Source organism: Mauremys mutica, chromosome 2, assembly GCF_020497125.1.
Source record: "Mauremys mutica isolate MM-2020 ecotype Southern chromosome 2, ASM2049712v1, whole genome shotgun sequence".
Taxonomy (NCBI): domain Eukaryota; kingdom Metazoa; phylum Chordata; order Testudines; family Geoemydidae; genus Mauremys; species Mauremys mutica.
In genome coordinates this window covers 106,262,593-106,288,349 of record NC_059073.1, presented here as the reverse complement: position 1 = coordinate 106,288,349, position 25,757 = coordinate 106,262,593, and the positions used below count along the sequence as shown (strand labels likewise).

At 38.9% G+C, this 25,757-nt stretch overlaps 1 protein-coding gene across 2 annotated transcripts in view; it reads right to left on the bottom strand.

The window, feature by feature from the left end:
- Positions 1-2,238: 2,238 nt before the first annotated feature.
- The window catches only part of ATP9B (ATPase phospholipid transporting 9B (putative)), a 338,734-nt gene continuing 315,215 nt past the window's right edge, over positions 2,239-25,757 (bottom strand). Inside the window, exons 18-30 of one of the 2 annotated variants that reach the window (XM_045006684.1) lie at positions 25,398-25,481; positions 22,173-22,343; positions 19,555-19,653; positions 16,762-16,851; positions 16,113-16,257; positions 15,722-15,786; positions 14,741-14,896; positions 14,489-14,553; positions 12,731-12,839; positions 10,354-10,411; positions 9,508-9,711; positions 5,239-5,271; positions 2,239-4,086 (exon numbers count right to left, since the gene is read on the bottom strand). In XM_045006684.1, the coding sequence (XP_044862619.1) occupies positions 3,950-4,086; positions 5,239-5,271; positions 9,508-9,711; positions 10,354-10,411; positions 12,731-12,839; positions 14,489-14,553; positions 14,741-14,896; positions 15,722-15,786; positions 16,113-16,257; positions 16,762-16,851; positions 19,555-19,653; positions 22,173-22,343; positions 25,398-25,481 (1,416 nt within the window). In that variant the 3' untranslated portion in view covers positions 2,239-3,949. The remainder of the gene's footprint in view (positions 4,087-5,238; positions 5,272-9,507; positions 9,712-10,353; positions 10,412-12,730; positions 12,840-14,488; positions 14,554-14,740; positions 14,897-15,721; positions 15,787-16,112; positions 16,258-16,761; positions 16,852-19,554; positions 19,654-22,172; positions 22,344-25,397; positions 25,482-25,757) is intronic. The other variant, XM_045006685.1, reaches the window with a different exon arrangement.

Below are 25,757 nucleotides of genomic sequence, written 5' to 3'. Positions count from 1 at the left end.
GCATCTCTGATGGTATCTTCTAGACTGAGCACTGAGTCCCATTGGGTAGATAGAAAGATTAACCTAAATTATCTATACAGAAGCCCCTGGAACCCCATCAGATTGGGTTCCTAATCCATGAATTATTAGAACTCATTTACAAAACTTTTCTTAAACATTACATGACTATATTGTCTCATACTATAGAATTAGAATTTATAATCCCTATTCCATGATGAGATATCAGAGCTATAATATATCTTAATTAAAACAAGTAGTTGTCTAATTGCTTGAAGGTGGGTAGCAGGAGTCCTTATTAAATAATGACTGCAGAACAGCCCTACCAAAACTGACATCCAATAAGGAAGCCTCTAGTAAGGAACAGTATCTTGTAAATGTGTGGACTGAACTGCACAGAGCTGCTCTACACATTTTGAATAGAGAGACATTCCTCGAAGAGGCAGCAGAGACTGCCTTAGCTCTAGTGGAATGAGCTCTAATATGGCTAGGTAGATCTTACCTGGCTAACTCACACACCACATTCTTATTCAGCTGGAAAAGACTCTTAGGTAACCGCCGTGAGAATATAGGTTACCTCGTTAACTCTACTAGCAAAGGCCACAAATAATCTGGGTGTGTTCCAGAATGATTTGGTTTGAAGAAAAAGACAGCACCCTTACTACAGCAAGCGTATGAAGTCTAGATTTCCCCAGGGTTTAGTGAGACTTGGGAAGAGAACCAAGGAGGTGAATGGATTGATTTATATAGCAACCTTGGGCAGAAACTTGGTGTGAGCCTAAGAGTGACCCTGTCCTTATGATACAAAGTATATGGTGGACCTGTCATGAGCTAAATAGCCCCTATCTTTCAAGCTGTGGTAACTAGATACTGTGACAGAAAGACAGATTTCACTGAAAGGTAGTATAGAGTACAGGTTTCTACAGGCTCAAGCAGGGTACCCAGCAACCCCCTTAGCACTATATTGAGGTCCCAAGAGGGCGGGGCTCCCCAATTGAGGGAAATAGATGCATGAGGCTCTTCGGGGATCATGCCATTGTAGGATGGGAGAATATAGTACAGCCCTGGCTTGAGAGGTGATGTGCGCACACTGCTGCTGGATGGATCTTGTGGAACTGAAGTAAAGTCAAAATTATTTTAGAGCTATAAAATTGTTCAATATCCAAGGCGAAGGACAATTGCATAGTGTGCAGAGTAAACTGACACTGCAGGGGCTCAATCTTGCTGCCAATGGTGGTAAGAAGAAACTGAGGAATGACTGGGCCCACTCCTCTGCGCACCCTCACTGCTTTGTGAGGGTGCGCAGAGGCATAGGCATAGCTTCCATGGACTAAAAGAATCTGATTTCACACATCAGGAGTGCAGTCCATGTAGACAATCACTTGAAGAAGAACAGTGATTTTGAAGGAAACAGGAAGTAACAAATAGAAGTGAAACACTTTCTGCAGTACCTGTGCTTTTCTTTGAGCTCTCCCATCCAAATATGGAGCAGACTCAGCCAGGTTTGGTTTACAAGATTTGTCGTAATTACTGGGAAAATAGGAGTGCACAATTGTTGTTATTGGCTCCATCCTGGTCACGTCTCGCCCAGCTGTGCCTCTTACCCCACACCTCCTGATTTCTTAAAAGTATGTTCAAAAGTATATCACTAATTACTTTCAAAATTACACCTTTAGCTACTACATCAAATATGATAATGAAGGAAAAATAAGCATTTACTTTAGATGGTCCCTCTAATGTGTCTAGGAGGATAAAATTTACAGATTCAGGGCCCAGCTCTGCTCTTACATATACTGGTGTAGTCAATTAATTTGTTCCTAATGTATATGGATGTAAACTAAGAGCAGACTCAGATTCTCAGGAAATATTTTATTGAGTCACATACCGAATGTGTTACCATTCATTCTGTTTTCAGATTCTTGCTTGTGAGACAGCTTTAATTTTCAGCTTTAAATCTGAAAAATTGTTTGCAGAGTCCGGGAATGCTGCCCTGTTTTATTCACTTTGAAATTAAAGCAAATCAGCAACTTAAATATGACCATTTAAACTAAACTAATAGAATAGTTTGGCAATCTCGACATAAAATGAGAAAAGGTTTTGGCTAGTACAAAAACAGTGACATCTTGTGGAGATATACAGAAATGATTTTTCATAAGGGCACAGCATCCTATTTTGATGACTCTAATGCTTATGTACTTAAAAGAAACACTACTACAAAGTTTAATACATATCTCAATAATATTTGGTAGAAATTAGGCTTTATTGCTTTTATAATGAAGAATGAAAATTTAAAAAAATAAAAAGCAGATAATAGCTATTATGAAAAAACCCCATCAAAAAACAAACCAAATGGAGTGAAGGGCAGTCCAAATAGCTCTGCAACAGTCTCATTTCCTGGAAGTGGTTAGGTTATTTACCATCTCAAAAGTTTCACTCACACAATATGATAATTATATACTTAAGGGGCACATTATCAGACACTAAAGGATTTATGTAGAAAAGACATATAGTCAAACAAAACATCTATGATAAAATGAGATCCATATAAGGTATTTTAAAAAAATGTACAAATAAATCTCATTAACAAAGAAGCATGGATTAGCTATGATTTTTCCTTCAGTGGTGAAAGCTATGCCAAATAATCTGTTACACATTTCTTGAAAAAGCAAATTTATACACAACGGGAAATAAAAACAACATACGCAGTATCCCAATACAGTACATAAAATTTAGACCCCTCAGATTGTATCATCTTAGAGAATATCACTTTCTGGGGCAGACCCTCAGCTGATGTAAAGTGCCACAGCTCTGCTGAAGTTGATGGGACTATTTTAATTTACAGCAGCTGAGGATCTGCACCTCTGGTTTTTTTGTTTGTTTGTTTTTGTTTACAAGTTTTGTATCCAACAATCTGGTTCATAAAACACATAAAAGATGCCTGCTGGAAGATGATGGATTTTCCTACTGTAACATTAAATTGTTAATCTTCTTTTTTTTTACCTGAGTAACTTAAGTAAACAGATTACAAGGCAATTTAAACATATTAGCTAATACAATGTTTACTGGACTTTTGATATATAGAAATGTACCTTGACACAATCTATTTGCAATTTTACATATACAAACTGGATAGGAACTTTTAAAACATATTTACTGAACAGCAATGTCTGATGTTCTGTACAAATCAGTAGGTGCAATGGAATTATGTACAGAATTTTTTTTTTTTTTTTTTTTTTTTTTTTTTTTTACAGATTTTGTGCAACTTGGCTTCCATGTGCATTTAAAGAACAGCTGTCAATGTAACGGAATACACGTATCTGTTAATATTTACTGGTGTTAGGAATGGAGAGTACAGAAAAGAGGACAACAGCTCCTAAAGTAATACTGTTCTATGCAGACATCTGTACATCATTCAAATAGTGCATATTATCAATGTTTGAGGATGAGTAATATATAGCAGCAAATATGGACAATGGCATTTACATTATCTAGGTTTTTTATACTGTATGTAAGTGGGAATGAATATTCCTATAGAGAAGCAACAAGGAAATAATTTGAATCTTTTAGGAAATAATTTACTATTAAATAAGCTTTCAGTTCAACTTGCAGGAGAACAGTGCAGTAGGAAAAAAATCCTTTACAGTAGCCATCATATCATTCAGAAGCACTGTGAACTCAAATGTAAATTCAGTTTATTTTCTACTTGTAGCAATTGAAAAAAAAGTAAAAAAATCAATGTGAAGAAAATGAAGTTTATTTTACTCTTGATGATATTATCAGTAAAGTGTAGTTCTCTATGTTACCCTCCTTTTTGTGCTCTGTTTACTCCATTTCTTTTAGTTTTTCTTTCTTTAGCCCAATCCAAATACATTGTTACTTGAAGCACAGTTTGTGACCTTAAGTAATTCTCAGAGTGGCATGGGTGAAAAAAACTGTAGGAATACAGTTACTTTTACAAGGTAAGCTTGGAGTAACTTGGAGGAGAAAATTTACGCTTCAAGTACTTGAGAATGTAAAGTGGAAGACAGCTTACAACAGTGATAGCTGACACTTTCCACAGGAAGGTCACAGTCGTGATAAAGGCAACATCTGTAGAAATGAAAAAGAGAAAATAAGTTATAAGAGGTGGTAGTGTAGATGCTTGGACTTTCCTGGTGAAAAGACATTAAATAGCTATAAATTCTTTTCATATGCTATTGTCCAAGATTGTGCTATAATTAACACTGACTAAATCAGGAATATACTTGTAAGTGCTAAGTGTTTCCCTTTATCATTATTATTTGTTAATGCTATCTAATCAATTTGGGCCATATATCGGGGTTTTAGGGCCCCTTTATGCCGAGTAAAGTGTCTGGCGTGAGGGTGAAGCTTTCATCTAAGAATCAGAATATTTACAATGTACGAAGTGGTAGACTCTTGCATGTCTTGCTTCTCTGGTACAGAAAAGTTTTGCTATTGATCCCTACTTGACATTTCCATCGGTTTTGCTTGGGTTTAGAACAAATTCTCACTAGGAAAAAAATCAAACTCACGAATCCATTTAAAGGTTAGGATAATTTTTTCATTTTCATGTGGTTTCTCTTGTTCTTACAATGTCTTCCAAGATATAATCCAAATTCACATTCAGAAATTTTAATATTAACACATATTTTGCACCCCCCTCCTTCCATTTTTCGATTCATGGTCTGTGAACTAGACAGTTAGACCTTATACTACAGATGTGAAAATTAGTCAAAAATTAGAAAGAATATTCACAGGAGAAAACACAGCATTTAATGACATCACCATTTGTATAAATAGCAGCAAGTTGAGGAATATTTTCTGTGTGTCATCAACAGAGATGTTGGTTGTAGAAATGAAGAACAAGTCAGGAGAATTAAATTACTTGGGTCCTTACCCTTGTGCCTCAATTATTGGAAGAGATAGGGTTTACATTATTCCTATTAATTCAGCAATGCTAGACATCTCACTTCTAGTCTTTTGTGACATTTTGAAACTGTTAGAGAAATCCTAGTCATATTTGTAAAATTCAGATTATATTCTAATCATATGCAAAGGCCACAAAGCCAGGTATCTTGGAAAACACATTATTAGCTTACATATAATTTATAATGGGCTTATAAAAGAAGCCATACTTTATTCACCCATGAAGACTAGAAACAGCAATGTCTTTTTTAAGTGAGCTTGGCTTTGTTTCTCTACTGCATTTTTTATCTTTGAGGAAATTGTAACTCTACCTACCTAAGAAAGCTCCAAAAGACACTCTGCCTATACCTGTTACAAAGAAAGGAAATAAGAAAGGGACAGATTTATAGAACAACACAGAAATTAGAAAAGATTAGCTATACAAAATGAAATAGGTAAGAGAAATCAGAAAGATATTAGTGGTGTTAATCAGAATAATTTCACGCTATGCAACACAGTTGAAACAATATGGCATTTTGAAAAGCTTAGTATATTTTAAAATTAAGCATGTTTTTAAAATACAAGTAGCCAGACAGTTCCCTCCAAGTTATATCACTTGAAGAGACTCAGAAGTATAAGTTATTACATCAACAGTAAAATGAAGCTTACAAGTTTAAAACTGAGTTCAAATTCACTTTAGGAAAGATGCAGCATGAGAAATGTTAATGCTCTGGTATGTCTACTTATTATTAGTCAAACTATGTCCCTTGCAAAATATACAGGATTTAGTTTCAAGTCTGCCTAAATACACTACAAGTCTGTATCATGAGCCCAATTCTACACTCATCATCATCGAGTAACTTGCCTAAATTAGAACAGCTGGATAGGGTCAAATATTTTTAGTTTTTATCTTTCCAATGTTCATATGTCACTAAATTTGTGATTTTTATTACTTTTAGGAATTAAACATGCTCATTCAAAAGAAATACATTAAAAACCATTTATTAATTTAGTTAAAAGTTCTTATTAATTTAAAAATAGAGGGGGACATGGCTTATCTGATTGTGTTATCCAAAAACTTCATTTTCTGAGAGTATAGGTCAGGAGGGAAAGACATATGGATCTCCAGCCAAGAGAGGTGATGGCTGAGGAAACAGGAGCCTAAAGTAGGTGCCCTCGAGGGATCATAGAAGGGGAATACAGGTGCAGTTGCCCTGAACTGTGACAGAAATAAATGCTTTCTTGGTGTTGAATAAGGTTATGGCCATTTGACCAAAAGTTCCAGATGTGCGTCCGTTCTCACTGGCCCCTTGCCATGTGCAGTCCTGTGGAGCTTCAGTAGCCAACCCACCTACCTCCCATTTAAAGCCTCTATCCACAAAGAGAAAGCCCAGCAAGGGAAGATACAGAAGGATGCAGAGTAGAAATGTCAAACTCAATAGGTTCATGGTGGCATAATTAAAATGCACCTCTCCTGACATCTAGGAAGTAACAGGAGTACCCAAAAGCAAGAGGTAGAGCTTTTTCAAAGGATATTGGTAGCAAGTATCATTGCTACAATATTTGCACAATATCTAGAGCATAATGTGTGGGGATTTGAGAGAGAGCAAGAAAGAACATAGTTTTATAAGACCCAGAATCAACTAGTTAATACTTAAAGTAAGATTTTACTTTGAAAAGTAAAAGTGTAAAAAATGGCAGCTTCTTACTAAATAGATCTGTTTCCTGTGCGTATTCAGTTTTAACTACAAAAAACCTTAGGATAGACAGATATCGGCCGATTTACATGATGAAAGTAACCTTTTAGTGACATTTACTCCTGTTAGCACTTCAGAGCCAGTGTAGTTAAGAGAGAAGGAGCTGGATTCTATTCTAAATTCCTGTCCATTACACCTGGTGAAATCACACTGAAGGCTAACCGAATTATACAGGTGTCACTGAGGGAATAATTTGACCTGCACAATCTTTTTTGTTTTAAACCATAGTAAGAAGGAAAAGACTGGCTCTAGGATCCTATGTGGGATTTTCAGGATTTGCAATTAAATTTTGCCCACTTTGTCCTGTAAACTGAGCACACCTGACACACAGTTGTATTTTAGAAAACAGTACTTAAAAAATGAGTGTGCATTTTCACAAAGTATGCCTTATATAGCAGGAGGAATCTGCTGAGCATTTTCCTAGATTGCTCCTTGAATTCCTGTCCCCCACAGATTTCTTTGCATCCCCACAGAAAAATGACATTCTGACAAGGAACCAAAGAGAAGCTGCAAGAGCGGTCACGTGACCAGCAGTGCAGGCATGTCATTTTGTGTGCCTGGAGCAGCTGGCGGAGAGGTAAATCATTGCAGAGGAGAGGTGGCAGCCACAGCTGGTGGCTCCTACCCTGCGCTAGGTTCACCTGCTAGCCCCAGTTGGGCTGGGGAATAAGGTACTTGCTCTTCTCCTGCAAGGAGTGGCTGGGTCCAGGGAAGATCCACCCTCAGAAACCTCTGGGTGCATGCTTCCCAGCCCCATCGCTCCTCAGCCATAGAGGAAGGGGTCACTGTATGGGGAGCTGCTCTCCATATGCCCAACCCCCATGCATCTGGACTGGCCCATCCCCAGACCATCCCCATTGAGCTTTACTCCCCTGCACTGAGAACCCCCCAAAAACCCCACACCCAAAATCCCACCTGCTGAGCCTCACCCCCTGCATCCAGAGCTTCCCTGTACCCAGACCCTCCCCTGCATCTGGAGCCCTCTGCACCCAGACCCCTGTGCCAAGCCTCACTCACCCTGCATTCAGACCCCTGCCGAGCCCCTCCCCTCTGCACCCAGAACCCCCAATGAGCTTCTGTGCATCCAGATCACCCTGGAGCCCTCACCAAGCCGCACACATCCAGACTGCCTCATACAGAACCCTCTCACCTCATACCTGGATCCCTCACGCCAAGCCCCTCCACACTTGGATCCTGCCAGGATGAGCCTGCTTACTCCACACGTGGATCGGGGGCCAGGGCTGGGTCTGTGCGCAAGACTCTGTCCCTCTTGCTTGCTACCTTGGTGTGCTTGGCAAGGAGAGGCAGGGCCGTAGGGTGTTTCTAGGGCAGGCCCGGCCCTGGTGCTGTTGTCTGCCTGTGGCGCACAATAGTTTTCTGAGAACTGTATTACTTTGGCCTAATTCTGGAGCTTGGGGTGGGGGTGGCTGGGTGGTGTGTGGGCCTTTGACATACATGAGGTCAGACTAGATGATCTGGTGGTCCCTTCTGATTTTAAACTCTGACTCTTAAGACTTGGCCTACACCACAGAGTTAGGTGAAAGCATGGCAGCTTACGTCAACCTAACTATAAGTGTCTACACTAAAATTTACCTCCTTCTGATGTAACTCGCCCACTACACCAACTTAATAATTCTACCTCCACCAGAGGCATAGAGTCAATGTTGATGTAGTTAGGTTGACACAACGTCAGGGCAGACACTGCATTGTTTACATTGCTGTTGTAAGCTTTCAGACTGTTGCTGGCTTTCAGAAGCCATCCCGCAATGATCCACACTGACAGTTCAGTCGTTGCCTGTGAGGACGTATGCCGCCAAGGAGCAAAGTGTTGACATACACAGCAATGCAATTACTGTGGCAGCTATATGCCGACATAGTTAGGTAGACTTAATTTTGTAGTGTAGCTATGCCATAAGGCCAGGTCTGCACTACAAACATACATGGGTATAACTATGTCGCTCTGAGGTGTGAAAAATCCATACACCCCCAGCGATGTAGTTATACTGACCTAACCCCCAGTATAAACAGTGCTATGTCGATGGAAGAAGCCCTCCCATCGTCATAGCAACCACCGATTAACTACGTTAACGGGAGAAGCTGTCCCGTTGGCATAGTAGCATCTTCACTAAAGTGCTACAGTGGTGCAGCTGCGCCACTGCAGCTTTTTAAGTGTAGACCTGCACTAAAGGTATGTCCATACTGCAATAAAAACCCATGGGATCAAGCCTTAGAGCTCAGATCAGCTGGCTCAGGCTGCAGGGCTATAAAATTGCAGTGTAGACATTTGGGTCTGGGTCTGGGTCTGGGCTTTAGCCTCAACCCAAACCTTTACTCTGTGATTTTATAGCCCTGCAGCCTAAGCCCCATGAGCCCGAGTCAGCTGACCAGGCCAGCCATGGGTCTTTTATTGCAGCGTAGACCTACACTAAAAGTTTTGAAAGCTGGCTCTTTAGAATGTTTTTCCATTAAATTACACCCAATTTCAGTACTGTATGGCTAATAACTACTCAAAGGTGATTCAAGATGAAAAGCAGTTTGAATTTTTGTCACTAAAACGAAGCACATTGTGAAAAAAGCTTGTGTCGAAAACAATTTTTGCACATAAACTATATAAAAATCTGTTACAAATCCTAAAGAGAAACAAATGATAGAGCACTTTAGAGTTCATCATGAAAAGTGTCTTTACATACACGTTAAAGTCATATTCTACTGGAAGAAGCTGTTTCACAAAGTATAATATTACTCATATCTGCATGAGTAACATGCAACTACCATGAGAAAAAGATTACAAAGAATTGTATGTTAGAAAGTGTACTTTTGCAGGCAAAGATTTTCTACAGCTACTCACCAAAATATTCATTTAGAAATGCAAGAGAGGCCACATAGCAGCCAAGACTGAAGAATTCAGCCACCACCATTAACCAGTGCCACGTTCGTATGGTCAGTGCAACCATCAAGAGTTCAGTCAAGATTAGGGCAGTAAACGAAATTGCAACAACATGTACAAATTCAGATTCAAAAAGGAGAAGGGCTCCATACATCAGAATGCCACCTAGAAAAGGAACACATGTTACACAGTCAATCTGTAACTATATTTTGGGTCATTCACCTTTACAAATGCATGTTGAAAAAGTATCAGTTATCATGAAAACTTTCTCCGGTAATTTCTTATATAAGAACACCACTAACTTTTATTTTACATTGTGTGTGTAAAACAAAAGAATAAAAATAAGATGGTAAAAAATTAAAATACGAAGATTAGAACATTAAACACATTTCAGTGTAATGTATCTGATCAACCATTAATTACTTTTTCAACAATCTCTCATTTATTTGTAGCAGCAGACAAAATGATTCATTACATAATTCAGATTTCTTAAACAGTAATGAAAGAAAACTACTGGGGAGTGTATGCAATATGATAAGCACTTGTTAAAAATATTTTGGATTAGCATTTAATTAAAAACAGGTCAGTTTTTAGGCAACATACATCAATAAAAATACCCATCCACACTGCGTCCTGAATAGGTCTGGCACACTGCTAGAATATCGATTTTCGAGATAAACAGAAAGCAATATATATAACTGTGGATGAAATTTTAAGCTTTGGGAATTTAACCTGGAGCTGAAAAACAATATTGTTAAAAGCAGACAAAAAAATCTTTAGTCTAGTAAAATTAGGGTTCTCTCCTACCTTGGTATATACTGATTAAAACCCAGATGAAGAAGGTTTTAAACGACAAAGATCTTCCCTAGAGGAAACAAGTAAGACAGGTTAGTTAAGTACAGTAGAAAAATCTACTTGATTTGTAGATTTTCAGACTAGCTAGATGTTCATCAGAGTTACTCTTTCAAAGGCAACTGTTAATTTTATAACTACACAGAGAAAATTTTACATGTGACATGGGCTGCAAAGTTTTTGTTAGATATGAATCTCCAGGATTAGTTTCAAATTTATGTGGAAAACTCATAATTTTGGCCAAAACTGGGGAAATTATTGTAGAATATAAATAGCAAACCTGCATTTTACATGTAACTGTTATTGGTTCTTTTAGAAAGGCTATAGTTATACTAAAATTGTTACTTAGTTTGTTTTTAAATTTTTTGGGGAGGATTTATATCTGTCAATTCTGATGTATGCATGGGGGAACTGCAATCCAAAATCTCAAAGATACCAAATAAGACCATAGTTAATCTAGTCTAGTATACGCTAACCATCCCTTTAATTAGACAACATGGGTGAGGTAGTATCTTTTATTGAACCAACTTCTGTTGGTGGGAGAGACAAGCTTTCCAGCAACACAGACTGCTCTTCTTTCAGGTCTGAGAATCTTTCCCAGTCCTGAAGAGGAGCTCTGTGTTGCTCGAAAGCTTGTCTCTCCCACCAACAGAAGTTGGTCCAATAAATTAAAGATATTACCTCAGGCACTTTGTCTCTAATATTCTGGCACTGACAGGGCTACAACACTGCATATTCCTTTAAATGTCAAATAGCCATTTGCTAAGACACAGTGCCCATTTTTACTCATTATAACACTGAGAGCTTACTACTTTAAAAGTTTCTATAGAGTACGTCCTTACCCAATAATTTTTGCCTTCCTGTGGCAGTAAACAAATCATGGTCCCAATCAAAATTAATTGGCTTACACATGTATAAATCAAAGAACACATAATTTTGTTTGCATGTGTATATGCATATGTTTCATGCATCCTATGAACGGATTTATGAAACTCGTTAGGGCTTTGAAGAAAGTGCAAGCACTGAAAATATAAGCAGGCATAAGAAAACATCTGTTTCTGCCCATGAAAGAGCTGATCACACCCGCACAGATGTGAATCTGCACTCAGCAAATAAATGGATTTCAAAACAGCATGGCCACAGACAGTGATGGATTAACCCATTCTGTTGATCTAGACTGAGACTAAAAACGTTATCCTGGCCTGATACTGCTTAGGACAGATAGTAAAAAGTGTACTCCCTGTAAGTTGCCTAGAATACTGATACCAAATGAGGCAAACAAACAAAACAGAGTATGTGTAAGAGTGCACTGAACACAGTTATTCAAATGATTTCATAGCCAGCACGAAATACACATCCAAGAGTTTGTGCCAATGAATACCGCTACGTGGCCAGCCATCACATGGCTGCCAAAAGCTTTGGAGGCACAGCAAGATTGCCAGTGATGGACAAACTGAATATCCAGTCACACCATCTTAAGGACCCGGCTAGAGATTGATCTGGGTGGTGTTTGATCTGCAAGGAGATTATGATCCTTTGGGAGTTGCCACAATGATCTCCTTTGGCCTAAGGAACAGAAGTCCTGAAACTATTTCTAAACATGGATGGCCTGTACAACAGCTCAAAGAGCAAGCTTAGCAGGATCTTATTTCAGCAACCACGTTTACTCTTTTTAAATATTATGCTAACGTTTTGTGTAACAAAGCAGTATGGCTTATCAACAGTTGAAACCACTGAGAGTACAGCTAAGTCAGTACATCTGGTAAGTGTTTTTTAAAATCATTTGGTTTTAAGAGCTCTTTTGTGACTGAGATATTTGGAATGGGTCTTGTTTACCAGAACACTTGAGAATAATTATGATGCACAATTGCAGATTAAATAAAGCAGGGCATGAAAACTATACACAAACAGAAGTTGGGTTATGAATAAAGAATCCGTTAATGGAGTGAATACTGAAAAAACAGACCACCATAGATCTTTAAAAATGCCTGGCTGTCATACTACCTGGACTGTTTGCTGTACCAATTAGATTATCCAGATCATCCTAAAATGATCAAAAAAAGCCTAACTTCTCCTTAAAATTGTATTTCTAAAATTAAAACATAATTTTAAACTTAGAAAACCTCCCATAAATTATATTGTATTATATTATTTCACCTAATCAACAACAACAACAACAACAACAAAGAACACCTGGAAATCAGATGGCCTAGTTATGAGTTGGTCTTACCTGGAACATCTTAATTGGGTGAGTATAATAACCTGCAATGATTTTTGGGCAGACTAGAGTCAAAATGAATATAATTTATATCAACACTTTGTATATTCATACCTTGGTGAGGTCCTTATAAAGTTCTGGATATAGCAATGCCATTTCTGGCTTCACATCCTGATCCAACACTAAAGAGAAGACTGGAAACATAGTGTATATGGTTGCATACCTTAGAAAAAGCATATAAATAGCCTCTATGTAAAAATCATTCAGTTATACTCTTTATAAGCAATCTATTAACATCAAATAATCCTTCTACTGTGATTTTTCAAGTTTGAGTAAATCTGGTTGAGTGAATGTTGTACTGGTCAGCTCTGGGCAACTTACCCATATAAGTTTAACAATTCTAATTTACATAGTCCTGGGCTTCTTCTGAGAGCTGCCAATTGTGTAAAATTGTAGAACATGACTACATTAACAAAAATGTATATAAACCAACCACCTAACTTATTTCCAGTCACCAAACTCAATAATCTACTTTTGTAACCAGGTCTTTAAAAGGAGAAAGACAAGACAATGAATCCACTGTTGCATCTATTAGTCTTAGCATCTTTGTAATGTAAATGCAATATGAAAACAAACATGGAAATATGGAATTTGGAAATAAGTGTTGTCATGTCCCTAACAAGATGATGCAAAGGAACTCAACAGCCCAACCAGTAGGTTGGATTTTTGATAAACACATACTGTCTTAGGACCAGTGGACCTTAGGACCACAGATCATTTTTTTATATGGTTTTCAAGAGGATTTGTAAATTCTTTGAGGACTTTTACTATATGCCTATGCAGTGCCTAGGACCCTGACTTGACTGGGGCCTCTCGGTGTCACTGATGTCAACAGACAAATGGAGAGAGAATTTTCTAATTTATGAGAGCACTCTGTTTGAGAAACACCTAGATTAGTAATTAAATATGCACGCATCATCATAATGTCATATGCGACTTAAAAGGACTTGTTTCAGCAACACTTTGGGGAGTCCTGCCTTACAACTGCACAGGATCCAGTCATGACTGACTCTGAGCCGTGACTTGAGCACATGATCTCTTTCACCCCAAACTACATTCTCATAAGGATAATGGCTTCTTGATTGTTATGCAGATTCAAAGCCAGGGCCAAAATTCCTTAATACTTGTACAGAGTTTTGAAGTCTTCGGATGCTCCATGAGTAAAAAATATTATAAGACAATGATGCTGGGCTGTTAACAAGGCACAGTGTTTTCACCCCACCTATGCTTGCAACCACAGCTATTTCAAACATGTGTAGCAGAACAGAGTACATACATTCCAGCCTCAGAAAGGAAAGACATTTTAGGGTGGAAAAGGGGTGGGACTGGGAACTGATAATGGATAAAGGTCCATACTCATGAATAAAATATGTTACATTCAGTTAAAATCGAACTGCTTCACTAAGCAGGATATGCTCAGTTCACTTGCTTTTGCAGTTGCCATAATGCAGGCATTTGGACCACGGGCTTTGATGTTGAAATGCAACATCAACTTAGCTTTTTGCCTTTTACCCATACACCTCAGTATTTGGGATTTTTTCCTTAGAGGATTAGCTTTATTTCTACAAGGCCATGCCAATGGGATGCTTGGTATCTTGTGCTGCTTTTGAGAGGTTCAGCACTGAGGAGCGGTAAAGGAGGTTGGGTTGCTTTGTGAACCTCTGCTACATGGATGCTGTTTTGCTCATACCAGCATCTGTTAGTTCATCAATCACAAATACATGAGGAATGGGGCAGAAACCAATATTTTCTTTAAAAAAAAAATTCTGAAATAAATGTTACCTGGTATTGTAACTATTGATTTTAACTTACCCTACCATTAGGAATCCCTGGTACAAAGGGATAGAAGCAAAATAGAAGACTGAAGAAAATACAGCCTTGAAAAAAAGAACACGCATTTTAAAACTATGTATTAGTCAATTACCTTTTTTTTTAAACTATCCCTCTCCATGCCGTGCAGTACAATAAATCAAATTAAATTATTAATTTTAAAACTTTCACAATAAATATTTTTAAGCGTAATGACATTTTGTGGGCATTATACAAACATAAAAGTTTAAATACCTGCATAGTTGAAATAATAAGGCCCCTGTGCATGACAAATTGACCAAGTGCTGCTGATCTTTTGTAACTGTTTCGACCATGAACCATCAGCAGCCTGCCTATGTGTTTAAATTGTGTGATAGAAAAGTCAGCTGCCAGGGAAGCTTGTTTTCCCTCCTAAAGCAAAAACAAAATACAACATTTTAAAAACGTTAAATTTTATGCAGAAAAGGATATTGGAAAACACAGTGTCTTAAGAGATTAATAATAAACAAAATGTTCAGATTTCAAAATTCTAATAAGCAACAATTTGTAACTGCAAAATTCACTCCTGTTTCATAATAGATAAGATTAAGATTCTGGCATCAGTATTTTTAGTAGAAGTCAAGGACAGGTTGCAGAGCTGGCTGTCGTCTGCTACTCTGGTGGCCCCGGGACTGGTCGCTGCTCCTGCAGCAAGGGCTGACTTAACCCTCCCACCCCCCGCTGCTTCAGCCCTGGGGCCGCTGCTTCGGTGCTGACAGCTGCTCCAGCCCTGCCACCAAGGAAGTCGTGGAGGTCCCGGAAAGTCACTGAATCTGTGACAGAATCATACCCTTAACAACAGAGTTTTATCAACATTGCAACGTATATGCAACTGATGTATATTGAGTATACTGAACAGTCTGTGACGACTGCTACAAATAAGTACTATCACCCAAGCCCGTCTCTTTCAGTGCAACATATGTATTTTATACAAAATAACCTACAGGGATTGTGTTTTTCTTGATTGTTTCTATACACAAGGTAAGAAAAAAGACTAAAGCTGAGAAAATGTTAATACATAGATTTTATGACTTTTAAAAAAAATCTAAACACTATTTACATTGTAAAGCGTGAACTGTACCAACGTCTTCACTATAAGGCTGCTGCATAATTAATTACAATTTAAAGAGAAAGCTGCTAGTACAAAATTGTTGAAATGACATGTAGGATAATTTACATGAAATTAGATAAAGTTACCTTGCCTTCAATTCCAATTCCACAGTCTGCTGCTTGGATCATGCTGACATCATTTCCTCCGTCACCTGGAAATGTCATGGCACTATGCAGTTATTCATACTTTTTTCCTCTCTTTAGATCTCCTTTTTAGTTATGTGGTGTGTATTATTAAATTCTTGGAATTCGTGTATAGGTTAAAACTAATGCAACTTCAACGATCAAGATATTTTTGCTTATACATTTTAAAAAACCTTCTCTAAATGGATCATCTTTTACTGTAAAGAAGTTGTAATATTTGGAAGTGAAATGCCTTGAAATGTTGACCTGTAACCATTTGCATTCACTGTTGCCACCTACTAATCAATTTTATCAAATTCGTGTGACTATGAATTAAACTAGCTCTGGCACTCACCTATTGCACAAGTACGTTTTCCAGTATGGTGTTGTAACAGTTTCACAATATGAGCTTTCTGGGTGGGTGAACATCGGCAACAAACTACAGCAGGGCACTGGCATGCCAACTCTACAAATTCATGCTCATAGTACTTCAGACAAACCTATGGAAAGGAACATATTTTATCCTATTTGAAGTTCTGTTCTTAATCATGAAAGGCACCATAGTACAGGCTCGTTTCACGAATAGAAAACACTTTGATGGAAAAGGAAATCCCTCCTTCTGCTATAGAGTTTTGCTTGAGTGACATCAATAAAACAATTTTACTTGCATTCTCTGGACCTTGGCTTTTTCTTGTAAACTAGCACTCTTATAGCTGTTTCATTGGTTCCAATAGAAGAGACAAAATTTCAAATAGTCACAGTACCAAATCATATTGCATACACCTTTCATTAATCTAAAGCTGTCTTAAGCAACCATCAAAGAACTAATACAATTTGGCTGTCTAGTAAAGGTGTTCTTGATTTATGGCACCGGCAACCCTGAGATGCTTTAAAGCACAAGGGGAAAAAACCTTTTTTTAAAATAAATGAGGATATGAACAACCCTTTCCTTTTTATATACATTAGTGCAAGTAAATTGCTTTTGATAGAAGCCCAGGTCTTACCTCTAGAGAGTCCCCAGATATCACCAAGGCACAGTCGTGCTTCCTTCTAAAAGCATTAAGTTCTAAGTGAGCTTCTCCTCGACTGATTACCTTCAATAAAAATACACACTCAAAATTAAAAGATTTAATTGTTAAACAAGTTTGAACGGAAATACCAGAAACCAGAGAAACCCAAACCAGAAAGCACTAGTTATTCAAAGTGTTGTACCCCAGCGTGTGTAACACCCAGGAAGTAGCTCTGCATGTGTCTTTGCCATCTTGTCTGAAAGAACTGAGATGTGAAAGCAATCTTCTTCAAACAGGAGGAAAATCTGTGCAGGCAGCACATTCAGTGCCTCACCAAAGTGCATCAGGCTGCAAAACCATGTATATAAAATCTCGTAAGAACTTTATGTGGGATTGAGTCATTCAGGTTTGGTAACTCTAGATCAACCCTCTAACTCAGAAAAATGACATTGCTTAATAATGAATAAGATGTATCTGGAGCAACGTGATGTGGCCACGTTAGTGGTTCCATTAGTCTGGATGAGGAAAAGAAAAACCCTAAATAGTTGAAGAGGCATGAGAATACAATTACTGGTATTAGTCCTTTTTGGAACTTGCAGCTGAAAATGTTTTCCTAAGCAGGCAATATGAAGAATAGTTTGGGTATGAATAAGTACCAGGGAGTCATATAAAACACACTAATCATAACGAACCTCCTGGGGGTCAGAGATTATCATTATACAGTATTTTTATTCACAATGGATCATAGTATGGAATCAAATTTGTGAAATGCAATATGGGTTCAAAGTGTACACAATATAATTTTGTAAGGACCAAATTAAAATATAGAACTTGCAAAATTGACAATATAACCAGATGAAAGTGTACTAATATAATTTTAAATACAACATGTTGATTTTCAATTAGACTTTTTCTGAACTATCATATACAAGATACAGTTGTTAGTCTAGAACAAAATTTCTAAACTGCTTTCACATGTGATTTGGGCCCTGTCAACACTGGCTGTCCAAAGCAAATTTAAAATGGGTGAGCGTGAACAGGTTTTTAAACTGATTTGGAATAACACTATTCTTGGCCTACCACAGACAGAATCAGAGGCTGCATGTCTTGAACCTGTCTGTCTCCACCAGTAGGAACTCTAGGTCTGGCTCCTGTTAGCACACAACTCCGTGTGTTGGATTAACTGCACACAAAGATCTGCAGGGGCATTATGATGCAACTCAACAACAAAATGCTCCAAAAATAACAAATATGGAATTCTCTCTCCTTTCCTTCTAAATTAAATGTGTGTTGTGGGAGGTTGAAGAGGGAGGAGAAACCAGCTCCTATTCTGTCTACCACCAGGGACTGGAGCCCACTACTGTGTCTAGCAAGCAGGATTTGAGAGATGTCTTCACTCAGAACTCACTATTCAGCATGACTCTCTTTCTATAGTGCCACCTGTCAGCTAACAAAGAAAAAGGAAGTTTTTATGTCTGCGACATATCCATTTGTTTCACCAGAGAAACAAACAACATCTAAAAGCCTTAAGAATAAATTAAAAGAAGCATTCACAACCCCGAAAAAATCTAACTTTTTTTTTAAATAGAGTCTAAGTGGCAAACTTTCATTGTTAATTAATATTTGGAATATCAGAGAAGACATTTTAATAATGACTATCAATCTAGTACAGTGACTTCTAGTAATTATTTATTTACTGCACATATATTATAATAAAATAAGCCATGGACATACCATATTTTTGTGATTTTTCAGGTTCCCCCAAAATGGATCATATTCAATTTAATATTTATTTCAATTGTCAATCAGATTTAAGTACTGTAAAAATTTTTTTCTTACAATTGGCTGTAAAATGCAGGCATAGACAAGATAGAATTCTATATAAATGCATTTTCTAAATAATCTAAAACTTTGTGTATTCTAAATTAACAGTTCCAAGTTGATCTCTTATTACTAATCTAGGTAATGAAAATAAAAATCTAACTCAAACTAAATAGATTTTGTTCAGGAAGACTTAATTTGTAGTGTTACAACATGGAAAGGTCAACAAAAATTGATCTGAAGTTTTATCAGAAGCATTAATAATTTAATTGCAAATAGGAGTCTGCAGGGCCTAATTTGCCATTCTGATGCTTCAGAAGAAACTAAATTTACATGTAAATTATATTGAAATAATTATTTCTGTAGGTGCAAGTGGTTCATTTAGAACAGACAGACATTATGTCTGATCACACATCATCAATCAAGGCCTAGGGGATCCTTATTTTTGTTTGAATTCAATATAGCTGATGTTATTAAAATATAACAAAATGTATATAAATACAGATATTCAGTTTGCATTTCTATTAATTTTCTTAAAGAGACAAATGGGAAAATACAAGTATTTTAATTGAAGACTAAGATTAACAATTCTGGTTTTCTGCTTTTGATCTGAACCCTTGTTCTGCAGAAGTAATGTGTTTGGACTCTCACTTACATCAGTGTAATTCAAGAGTAATTCAGTGGAAGTCAAAGGAGTTATACTAGTGTAAAACTGGTGCATTAGGACAACAAGTCCTTTATGAAACATCTGGAAGAAGTATCAATAAGTTCATATTTAATGCTTTATAATCTTCAGTCTTTAAATAGTCACCACAATAATAGCAAATCAATTCCTTATAATTAATCCTATTACCATGAATATCAAATTAATGATTAACAGCTGGCCACTTATTAAGCAATATTTATTTTACTCTAACACTTATTTGATGAGGCCAATCTTAAAATATTATCTGGAACTATACTTACAGGTCTGAAAATATGAATATCTTGAGTTCTAGATACTAAGTGGGAACTTTTTGCAATACAAGTAGCTGTCTCCAGTTTATCTCCTGTTAACATCCATATCTGCAAAAGAATTTTAGAGTTAATTCAGCTGAACATTAAGATCTGTTCTCAAAAGCTGAATGATATTTGTATCATCTTCAAATCTTCTCCTACTACTTTGCTGAACCTGACAACCAGGAAGGATGCATTGGCTGCACATCTTTAAACCAAAGAAATGAATAGGCTATTTTTTACTATAATTGCACACACATGGTGAGATTACATGCTGCCTCTTTTAGGCACAGCACAGATTTTGCAGATCAGGGGGAAAAGGAGGTGGATAGGTTATGGAGGATTTAAACTACTTTTGCATCCTCCCAATCCTGGGCTGTTCCAAGAACTGAAGAGACTCCTGTGCCCTAAGTTACAGCAATCTCTTGGGGCTGCCCCATGGGCTAGAGCATCACTCAGAATCTCTGGCACACAGCATACTGTGGCCCTGCCCTCAACACACCCCTCCTGCCCTCCCCCCTTCTATTGGGCCTTGCAAGGAGGCTTGGAAGGTAGCCTTATGTCTGTCATCCACAATTCCTGCGCAGGAAGACTGCTCCCTCCCCTCCAGATGTAAGCTGTTCCGGACCTCTTGGTCTAAAGGGGCTGGAACCAGCATGAGGATTTCATCCAAAACACACTGGGCACTATACAGTTTTCAAAGCGCTAGCATGAGCCCCGCTAGACCAAGTCTGTTGACCCAGGCTGGGATGCTCCCTCCTGCTCCCTCCCAGAAGGCTGGAGACAGAGATGAGAGTTCTCCAGAAGATGAACATGTAAAGCATAGTGATTTTAAGACAAAGAAGTAAAGCAAGTAGGAGGTAAAATCAGGATACAGGATTGGCTGCAATCGAAAAGATTATGATGGTGGGGACTCCGTAGAACACAAATAGATGATCGGCTACCAAAGAAAATAATGCAAACACGACTAAGGTCAGTCCAATGTAGAGGCTGACCAGCTACTAGATGGTGGGACATTGTACGCAGGGACATGACTGGGTTTAACAGAGGAACACGCCATAGACAGGAATGAACGGTGACATTGTACTACTCCCCCGGTCTGTAAAAATGACTTGGGATGAGAAAAAGTAGTAGTAATACAAAGGAGAAAAACTATAATCAGAACACATTATTCCTATACATCTATTCCTCAGCATGCAAGACACTGCATTGCTAACTAAGGTTATTGCAGACACGTATTATTAATTCATCTGAGGTGTTTTTTTTTTTAAACAAACAAAAATAAAACTGGCAATGCATCTGATTCAGTTTAACCAAGGTTGACTCTACATATTTCTTTCTGTACAAAATTTCTTGGTACTCTTCTTCAATAAGAGATATTATGACAAAGTCAGGATGGACAGCTGCAAGAGTGTAGTGGAAAGCAGGTATGTTAGCTTCAGATAAAGACCCTTTTCCTTATGAGAAGGGGTTACCTCAGGGCAACTACGGACACCTGAGTCCAATTACGGGATGCCGGAGACCTTTAAAAACCCCTCCTCTAGTGACAGAGGCAGGAGAGACAAGCTACTGCAGGGCTAGTGGCAGCAATGAGATCAGTTTCTCCAGGATGAGAGGCTGCGCTCGTCTTCACAGGGGAACTAAACTGAATTCCTGTTTAGGGGAAGGACTGGCCAATAACAGAACAAGTCTCCGCATCCCCCAGAGAAGGGGCAGGAAAAAACTATACTCCTTTATTTTGTGTTTGTGAATTGGTTTCATTTGTTTGGTGGAGGAGCACTCCTTGGGCCTGCTCCAAGGCCTATTTATCAATATTTTTAAGGTAAACACAGAATGGGAAGACAAAACACTGTCCACAGTATGACTGATTTACTCCGGGCCAGAAGGGGAAGTGCTAAGCCCAGCGAGACAGAGGAGGTGCCTTGTCACAATATATAACCTAGAAAAGTTTTAATTTTTTTTAGAAACCTGTCTGGTTTTGAGATTAAACTTTCTTTCTCAAGTAAACGGAGTCCTTTTCAAACTTGCCAGATTGATCGTTCTGTAACATTCTCTGTCAAACAAAACAGGCACAGCAAAACTTCTGCAATGTCCCTTAAACCTAACCTGAAGGAACTACCTTTAGGGACGTGGACAGTTCCCTCTCCAGGCCTATTTGTCCATTGCCTCTTTGCTGAGACTTCATATGAATACAAATAAGTGCCAATTCTGACAGTGGTTTTATGATGTGCACACCTAAATTCACTAACTCTTTTAGTAACACATTCCAAACAGGACAGTTTCATTGTAAAGACTGATAAGCATCAATGACAAAATATTATTAGATAAATTCCTCTTTGCACAAGCTGAAGAGGTGGATGCTTAAGGGAATCAAATTTGTGGAGGGAAAGGGAGTGTGTGTGTTCTGCTTGCTGTTCATTGATATTTCTTTTTGTAGTTTAAGCCAGGGACACCTGAGCCTTGGGTAGGTGCCCTTTTTATTCTGTATAAATCTAAATAAATAAATACAATACTAAATAAATCAGTTTTGAAAAAATACACAATTAGAACATCATGTTAACTGCCGTTTGGTAGTATGCATTTAGTACCTTTATTCCAGCATTTCTTAGCATCTCCAGAGTTGGTCTAACATCAGCTTGTAGTTGATCCTCTACTCCAGTGAGGCACAGCAATTCCATTTCTCTCTCCAAACTCTCCACGACAGCAGCCACCTTGAGGGCTCTATCATGTATGCTTAACTTTGCTTGGTTATAGCGATTCTGTTCGCACAAACACAAAACCCCAAAACCCTTATTTTAGAGAGCGCTTGCTATCACTCGTAAAGAGAAAATAAATCTTCAGTTTGTCAGCATTTGTTGACAATGACTCATGATGTAACATGTTTAAATTTATCTTTATTCAAGAACTAACAATTATGAAAAGTAAAATCCACTGTTTAATCAACACATTTTGGGTATGTCTACACTACGAAATTAGGTCGATTTTATAGAAGTTGATTTTTAGAAATCAATTTTATACAGTCGATTGCACATGTCCACACGAAGCGCATTAAGTTGGCGGAGTGCATCGTCACTACTGTTGCTAACATCGACTTACGGAGCGGTGCACTGTGGGTAGCTATCCCACAGTTCCCGCAGTCTCCGCTACCCACTGGAATTCTGGGTTAAGCTCCCAATGCCTGATGGGGCAAAAACAGTGTTGCAGGTAATTTTGGGTACATGTCATCAGTCGCCTCTCCCTCCGTGAAAGCAACAGCAGACAATCGTTTTGCGCCTTTTTTCCTGGGTTACCCATGCAGATGCCATACCACGGCAAGCATGGAGCTCGCTCAGCTCACTGTCACTGCTGCTGTTGTGGGCAAGTCTACCGTGGGGGCTGCTGTGATCCAAGTACCCAATGCAATCACTGACATTCTGTTATCAAGGGTAGTAACTCTGGGAAATGTGCGGGCCTTTTTAGATTTTAGGTGCATCATATTCCTGTCCTTTGTCGCTGGTGAAAAAGTCTTGCAGCCGTACATTCCAGTCCAGTCGGCACTGTAACACTCCATAGCACGTTTGTGGTTGACACGTGGAACAGCTCCAGGGCTCTTGCACTTTTGCCTTGGCTGAGGTACCTTGCCCTACCCGGATATCCAAGCAATTCGACACAGAAGCGCCTGCAGCAGCTGGCATTGCTACACGGCAGCAGCTCCTTGCCTTTGCAGCAGACAGTGCAGTGGGACTGCTAACTGTCTTCATCGGACATGGAGCTTGGCCGGGGGTTCTGGAAACATCTTCCCTGCATGGCTCCTAGCAACCTCCAGGGCATGGTGTATGGCTCCACTGCTTCCGCTGCAACTCTGCTCTCCTGATCCCCAGCGATGAGCATGGGGGATCCGTTCTGGTCCTCCTGGGAGCAGCTGGCAGCAGATGGTGTAGTAGGACTGCTAACCATCCTCATCCACTGCTTCCGCTGCAACTCTGCTCTCCTGCTTGGGAGAATCTGTTCATGAAGCCTGGACAGTAGTAAGGAGCAGTTCAACTATAAGCTGAGCAAGTGCACAATGGTGGTAGAATGTGCTTTTGGATGTTTAAAAGCTCGATGGAGCTGTTGGTCAGACCTCAGCACAACCAACATTCCATTGTTATTGCTGCTTGCTGTATGCTCCATAATATCTGTGAGAGTAAGAGGGAGATGTTTATGGCGGAGTGGGAGGTTGAGGCAAATTGCCTGGCGTCCGATTTTGAGCACCCAGACACCAGGGTGATTAGAAGAGCACAGAAAGGCGCGCTGCGCATCAGAGAGGCTTGAAAACCAGTTTCATGACAGGCCAGGTGTTGGTGTGACAGTTGTGTGTGTTTCTCCTTGATGCAAACCCACCCCCTTTGTTGATTTTAATTCCCAGTAAGCCAACCACCCTCCCCTCCCTTTGAAATAAAGTAACTATTGCTTTGAAACCATGCATTCTTTCTTTATTAATTAAAAAGAAAAGAGATAACGTACAAGGTAGCCCGGGTGGGGTTGGGGAGGAGGGAAGGACGAGGCCACATTGTTATTGTAGTCACACTAAAAATCAAACTGTTTGAATGACAGCCTTCTGTTGCTTGGGCCATCCTCTGGAGTGGAGTGGCTGGGTGCCTGGAGCCTCCCCCACCCACGTTCTTGGGCGTCTGGGTGAAGAGGCTATGGAACATGGGGATGAGGGTAGGCGATTATACAGTGGATGCAGCAGAGGTCTGTGCTTTTGTTAGCTTTCCTGCAGCTCCAACAGATGCTTCATCATGCTCGTTTGCTCCCCAATTAGCCTCAGCATCATGTCCTGCCTCCACTCTTCGCGCTCACTTAATTCTTTCCTGGCCTCTGCCACTGAATGCCTCCATGGATTAATCTGTGCCCTATCAGTGTGGGAGGACTGCATGAGCTTGGAAAACATGTAATCACGAGTGCGTTTTTTCCCCTTCTAATCTGCGATAACCTCAGGGACGAAGATGATATGGGGAGCGTAGAAACATTCTACACTCTACAATTCTGGGGGGACTGCATGGTCACCTGTGCTGCTGAGTTCGTCAAGCTGACCAAACAGGAAATGAAATTCAGAAGTTCCCAGGGCTTTTCCTGTGTACCTGGCATCAGAGTTCAAAGTGCTGTCCAGAGCGGTCACAATGGAGCACTCTGGGATAGCTCCTGGAGGCCAATACCATTGATTTGCGTCCGCACTATCCCAAATTCAACCCAGCAAAGTTGATTTTAGCGCTACTCCCCTCGCCAGGGAGGAGTACAGAAGTCAATTTTAAGAGCCTTTAGGTTGACTGAACGGGGTTGGTTGTGTGGATGCAGTCATTTTTACATCAACCTAACGCGGCTAAATTTGACCTAACCCCGTAGTGTAGACCAGGCCTTTATGTCAGTGTATCAGTGCAAGTTTCTTTGCATGACCCTTAAAGTGAATCATGAGAAGACTTTATAAATAGCAGGCCTCAAGACACTTAAGTAGTGATTGCCCTTGTCTTTCAGAACTAGTAGACTTTTGTGCTATACTGAGACTCTAAAATTAATTTAAATTAGGACCTCTGATACTGTATAGCAATAATCCAATGGTATAATAAACAAAACTAAACAATATCCTGTGACAGATGTTGGAATAGTTACTAAGGAATGTCAAAAATCACAACATTTCTGTTTAAACACATCAGTTATTATCAATATTTTAAATCAAAATTTGATCACATCATCTTAATAGAATACAAATAATAGTATTCCTTATAAAGTGCTTTGCATTATCTGAGCACAAGAGCTATGCCCAGAATACAGATTCCTCTCTATTTTCATACCTCAAAATCTTGGTACTGCTCTTCTGTTAATGACTTCTTGGCAACCACCAGAGTGCGCAATCCTTCTCGTGCCATGTTGCCACACTGAATAGACAAAAGTACAAAAGAATAATGTAGGTAAAATAGCATGCTGTTCTGTACTACAGACAGGAATTACAGACTAACCATCATCATGTCAATACTTGGAAATATATTTGAATCAATCATTAAACAATCAGTTTGTAAGCTCCTAGAGGATAATAGGGTGATAAGTAATAGCCACATGGATTTGTCAAGGAAAAAAAAATCATGCCAAACTAGCCTTCGGTTACTGGCCTAAGGGATCAGGAGAAGCAATAGACGATATATCTTGATTTTAGT